Below are 6,006 nucleotides of genomic sequence, written 5' to 3' on the forward strand. Positions count from 1 at the left end.
AAAGACTTAAAAATTAGGATAATAAAATTAGCATAAAAATTAACAAGCACTTTTCCATCTGTAAGGTTAGCTAGGCACTGCCTTAGGTTAGCTAGTGAGGCTGTGGGACCTCCATCACTCGTTTTTAAGAACAGGTTAAACAGTTGTCAGGAAGCACTTAGTGTAGTTCATCCTGCCCCAGGGCCAGGAGATGGACTAGTAGATAACCTTGGATGGTCTCTTCAGCCTGGTTCTCTAAGTGTGGAAGATCTCCACTTGTCCATCATCTTCAACACCAAACTGACTAACAGGAGGTGTGAGATCCAAATCTCCAGACACAGCATACACGAAAGACCGCATTTCTAGGACTTACTGTTTCATAGCGTAGCAAATACAGACGCATATCTTCTTGCTTCCTTGCTCAGTCCGCACCTTTACATTATAAAGCTACGCTGTGTCTGTCCTTTAGTCACTTCCTGACTCTACATGAACATGGATTTGGGCAAGAGCAGCCTTGCACTCCCTATATACACAGCAGTCACTCCCTTCTTTCTCCTGCCCTCTCACCTACTCCTGCTGCTTTTGTGTAGCATTTCATTCCATTTCTATTACTTCAGGCCTCGGGTTTTCCACCTCGTTTTCTGTAACCACCCAGTTTTCTTCTGACAGTGCCTTCTCAGCTCTGTGTCATAAACAGGCGTCATCAGTAGATGTCTATTTTTTGTGTCAAGGCTATTATCCACATCAAATGACAGACAGAGCTTTCCTACTCTAAGCCTTTTAATAGAAGGCAGCTCTAGGATATCAAAAAAGGGGAAAATTCAGAATTCAACACCTATTGGATATGTGACTTTACAATTTTTCTTGAAGAAAATTTTATTGAAAAGTGCTTTTCCCCTTTTTAAAATTTTTGGATCCTTTAAAGAATTTCAATAAAAATGCAGGATCCCTTTATATATTTGTTCCAAATCTAGTTATGCATCTCACAAATAAAATTGCCATTCTTAAACACCTTTTATTGATGTCTTAAGGTCCATTATGAGGTTGCCTGTGGGCCACAGATAGAAAAGTACAAAATTTAAAGTACTTTTTACTGTCTTAGCAATGAAACAGGATGCTTTGCAGCATTTGCAAACAAATTAATTTTTACTTTTAGTTATCTTTATGAGAGACTTCCTGTTTATAATGGCTAATGGGATTTTCTCCGCTTTCTTGATAATGCACGTCAGTGGAAGACCTGCTTTTTCTTGGACTTCAGATGCTTTAGTTTATACTGTGGTTCTCAGGTTTCCAGTACAAGGAAACTTCTCACCTTCTGCCTCTTGTCTCCATTCAATATTGAGACAAACACTTTTCCCTTCAGTTTACCAGTAAGATGTTTACCAAGGATGTTCACAATGACATCTTGACAACTATTCACCTTGCAAAAGAGTTGTGGCTTCTGTTGGAAAACCTTGACTGTAAACAAAAATCCTCCTGTCACTCTTGCTGGTACAATCTTATTAATCATAAAAATATATTTTTTAAATCCATATAACTAATAAAAACAAATAAGACCAAGAATATTAATGAAAACAACTTGATCTAATGTGTAAGATCCTGTAGCCCTCACAGTGCATATCTGTTAGGGAACTTAGTGCTTGCTGATTTTTGTCTTTGGAATATACACATTGGGAAAGTTGCCATTTGAAAAATAGTTTTGTTGTGCAAGCTGAAACAGCAGTCTTCGACATTGCTCAACACCATCCACTGTACTGCTGCATTGTGTGGGAAAGAGATAACATCTTTTTTAAAAAGAAAAGCTGTCATTGATTCATCAATCAAGGCTGAGTCAGAGCGATGAACAGGCAGAGTCCAGTCAACAGTCTAGAAACCAGTCAAAGAGTAACACAAAGAAATACTCCTTGACTTATTTCAGTAGGAAATCACCTTTTCTGTGCCTGCTTTGCCTTAGGCATTAGTATTTAAAAAAAAATACAACTAAGATCCAAAGTGTCGGTAGATGTAATAGTTCTGCGAACAATAAAAGTATTCTCTTCTCTGCCTATACGAAGCTCAAAAGCTCTATTTGTTGGTTTCACATGTTGTAATAACCTACTTTTTGTTATTGTTGTTTCCCAGTGCCTACATTTCTGTGGGTTTTTGTTACTTGTGGAGTCTGGTGCCTGGAGACTGGTCTCTGGTAATTTGACTGATGGCTCCAGTTCCTTCCATCTAGCATGGTGCATCGAGCAGTCCTAGGCTATCCTGGTGCACGAAGAGATGGGCAGTCCCAAAACTGGATGTATGTTGGTGTATAAGGTTTTGTCAGAACAAGCATGATTTGCTTGCTAGCGTCCACATGTCTCTGCCTTATTTAAGGGATGTATGTATTTATCTGCCATTTATCCTCCCAGCAAGGTGCTAAGTAGAGAGCTGGTTCTGTTGTTTACGCTTCAGCAGACGTTTTGATTAGTGCTTGCTTTTAAACGTTATCTTACCTGTGCTGTTCTCTCATGTGGTTGGTAACCCACCACAGCCTGTATAATCCATGATTTGCCTAGAAGAGAGAGCTTCTTCAGGGTGCTGCTGGCAACCAACACTTACTTTAATTAATGGCAAATTCCCATCATTTTGGAATACTGAAGTGTTATTCAGCACTAAAAAAAATGGTTGTTTAAAAATTACTATAAAATCTGCATTTATTAAAAAAAAAAGATTAATTGCTCATTATCTGTTTCCTGCAGGGAGAAGAGTGCAAAACTTAATAATTATATAATTATAGTGTATGTTTTTAATGTGAATGGTTATGGCTAAAATTTTCAGAAGCTGTTATGGGTAAATAGTATATATTAATTGATAGAGGTCAGATGCCCTCTTCGTTACGGTTTTGCTGTTCTTACGGGGTAGGTTATGTCAGTTAAGTTCTATTACTGCTAAAGTGACATAGAATTAATAATGATTATCATAACTTCCATTGCAGATCTGTTTGAATTATGGAAATGGACTCTATGTGAAGGTAGGAAATAATGGAAAACTGCTTTTCTTTATCAGTGCCTGAAGATGCGCTCTCTGAGCAAAGAGCTGGTGTCAAAGGCGTGCTTTACTTCAGCTGATAAATATCTTGATTTTTACCATTTTCTGAAACATGAAAGCTGTGAAATGAAAGCCAATATCAGTGAATAGATTCCCACATCCATCAAACCGAGTGGTATTCAACTTTGAGAAACTGCCTCTAAATTATTAAATTTGTAATTTAATTTTTTTAATTCTCTGTAAATTAAATCACCTATTATTTTATGGAAGATGTTAATTGTGGAAACATTTTGAGTTGTTAATCTGGAAGCCAACCGACACAGGGGCAGTTGAGCAAGCATAGCAGAGATAGTGGGTGGGTTGAAGAGAGGCCTGCTGTTTTCATGTATTCTGCTTCAGAGAGAGTATTGGTGGGATGGTAAACGGGGTAATAAGGCTGAAATGGTGGTTCAAAACAGCCTTAGTGCCAAACTTCTTCCCACATCCGATGACAAGCACTTAAATCTTCCAGAACAGGTGTTATTTTCACCAACTCCTGGTCATGGGAACTTGCTTATGTATTTAAAGCCTGTCTTACTAATTCTGTCTTGATGAAAGGACTAGTGTAATTTCCTCTTCAAACAACTTGAGGAACATATAGCTCTTAGATTGTGGCTCGGAAGACTGGTGTTGCTCCATGATTTCGAAGTTACTAGGTATTGAAAGAGTAAAAGCTATTCAGAAGTCTGGGCAACAGCAGCAATAAAGCATTCATCTGAAATGGCTAAATGTAATGCTGACATTCACCCTTGTTTTTTCACAGGTTTATAATCGAAGTGGCAGGAGTGGCGTGTTGTCTCACCCCAGCAGCCTAGTGAGACACAAGAGAGAATGGACAGTCCCTCCGGCTTTCATACGGGAAGAGGAGGACAATTCCTATAAGAATCCAATTGCTAGAGTAAGCCCAGAAAAGACATAAATACAGAATACACATAAAAATAGAGATGAAAATGTAAAATAAGGGTGCGGCTGCCCTAAACACATGCACAAGTATTTCTTTAATTTTAAAGGACTATTAAATGTCAGTTGAAGATTGGCACATTTCTTTCCATTTCTTTCCTTCAGCAGATGAGGTGCTCTTGCAATTTGATTAGGCTCAGTCTCTTGTCTTTTCCCAGCCACCAGTTTTCATAAAACTTCTGGCGATGCAATGTCTTTGAGTTTTTTCACTCCAACACCCCTACTCAGCTGTGGCTGGACTTGGCAAGTGGGTCCCAAAACTGCTAGTGGTGATTCAGCAGAAGGGTATACATGGAGCATGACTATGTGTGCCTAATTTTTTAGGAAACAGAGGTAAAAATAACTAAGGTGTTACTCTTACTGTGCAAGAGTGATATGCATTTGTTTCAGCACCAGTGTTGAAACCACACTGTCACTTCAGCATGTAAAGTAACTGCAGATGGTAGCAGGCTGTTACCCTCTGCTTGGGCTGCCCCTTGATGGTGGTGCTGGCACAATGCACACGTGCTTTTCCAGATGCTTCAGGTGTTTGCTGACAGTAGAGGAAGGGTATGATCTCTAGTCTACACAGCCTCTTCTACCTCTTCCTCTCCAGGTCTGGCCTTTCTTCCTCCACCCTATCACTTCCTCAGTGGCCACACTCGCTTAGTTCTGATCTACCTTAGAAAGTTGTCATGTTTTATTTCTACATTTTTCTCAAGTAACTTCAAGTAAATCTCCCCTGCTCACAAATTGTTCCAGACTTACCCCCCGCCCCGCCCTTGGTCTTTCTCCACATTTTATTTGGCCCCATCCATTTGATCAGCCAGTTTCCTCCTTCTTCCTTCACTCCAGCTTTTCACCTTATCACAGTGGTTTTCCAGCCTTTCCTTGCACTTATATCCTATCCCATGCTCTTTGCCCAAGCAGTCAAAATTTTCTTCTCCCAGAGACCTCTCCACTCCACAGTTCCCAACTGTTGCACTACCCATCATGTCTGTCATCTCCCTGCACCAGATCCTCAAACATATGCAGCTCTTCCTGCATTCATCTCAACATCTCCGCACTCAAAGGAGTGCAGGGAAATGTGTTTAATGTTTATTTTTGTTTATTCATCACAAAAATAGCAAGAATATTTTCATTGTTTCAATGTGGTTTTATTTACCAAATGCTATTTAATCTGTTATATTCCTGCTAGATACATTCTGATCTTGAAGATACAGGGGTAGTGGTAACTTATACTATATCTGGTCAAGGAGTAACAGAACCCCCTTATGGATTATTTGTTATCAATGGAAAGACTGGAGACCTGAACATAACAGGAAGGGTGGACAGAGAAAAGACTCCAATGCTGCTTGTAAGTTGAATAGTAACTTTTTCCTTATAGGTGCCCTTCTATCCATTTTTTATTTATTTTGTTCAAATGTGTTTGCTTCAATTAGTTTTAATGTTACTGGATATTTGTGTGTGGATACGTGCTTATATTTATAAGCATATTATATATGCTTCTATAGTGCTTAGGTTTTGTTATATATATTATATATATCACAGTCACTCATTGGATTTGTTTATTGTTTTTGTCTGTATTACTTCAGCTTAGAGGTCATGCACTAGATAAGACTGGAGCAAAACTGGAAGAGCCAATAGACCTCCCAATTAAAATTGTGGATATAAATGACAATTTTCCAGTGTTTTCGCATGAAGTTTTTGTTGGTTCAATTGAAGAATTAAGTGAAACAGGTAACATTATTTTTAGAATTGTTTTTTTCATTTAGCTTTTCCCAACACATGCAAGGGCACAAGGGAATATACTCTTTGCAGCAGCATATCTGCAGTAACAAGGGTACGTTCTCTTGCTTGCGTAGGCCAGGTTATGCACATGTGAATGCAAGTTTTTATTCAGGGCTAAGCTGTGTGGTGTGATTAAGGGAAAGTATCCACATAAAGGCAACAGAGACAGCACTTCCTCTTAGGGCACAGTGTGGTTTGGTGTCAAAGCTACCACGAATCCAGGAACCAGAGTCCTTCAGCAGG

General features: G+C 39.0%; 1 protein-coding gene across 1 annotated transcript in view; it reads left to right on the plus strand.

Moving 5' to 3' along the window:
• Nucleotides 1-3,409: 3,409 nt before the first annotated feature.
• The window catches only part of LOC104628117 (desmoglein-2-like), a gene marked incomplete at its 3' end in the record, with an annotated part of 3,714 nt that continues 1,117 nt past the window's right edge, over nucleotides 3,410-6,006 (plus strand). The window contains exons 1-4 of the mRNA XM_010296599.1: nucleotides 3,410-3,421; nucleotides 3,797-3,931; nucleotides 5,171-5,329; nucleotides 5,568-5,712. Coding sequence (XP_010294901.1) covers nucleotides 3,410-3,421; nucleotides 3,797-3,931; nucleotides 5,171-5,329; nucleotides 5,568-5,712 — 451 coding nt within the window. The remainder of the gene's footprint in view (nucleotides 3,422-3,796; nucleotides 3,932-5,170; nucleotides 5,330-5,567; nucleotides 5,713-6,006) is intronic.

Source organism: Phaethon lepturus, unplaced genomic scaffold (genome assembly GCF_000687285.1).
Source record: "Phaethon lepturus isolate BGI_N335 unplaced genomic scaffold, ASM68728v1 scaffold56401, whole genome shotgun sequence".
Taxonomy (NCBI): domain Eukaryota; kingdom Metazoa; phylum Chordata; class Aves; order Phaethontiformes; family Phaethontidae; genus Phaethon; species Phaethon lepturus.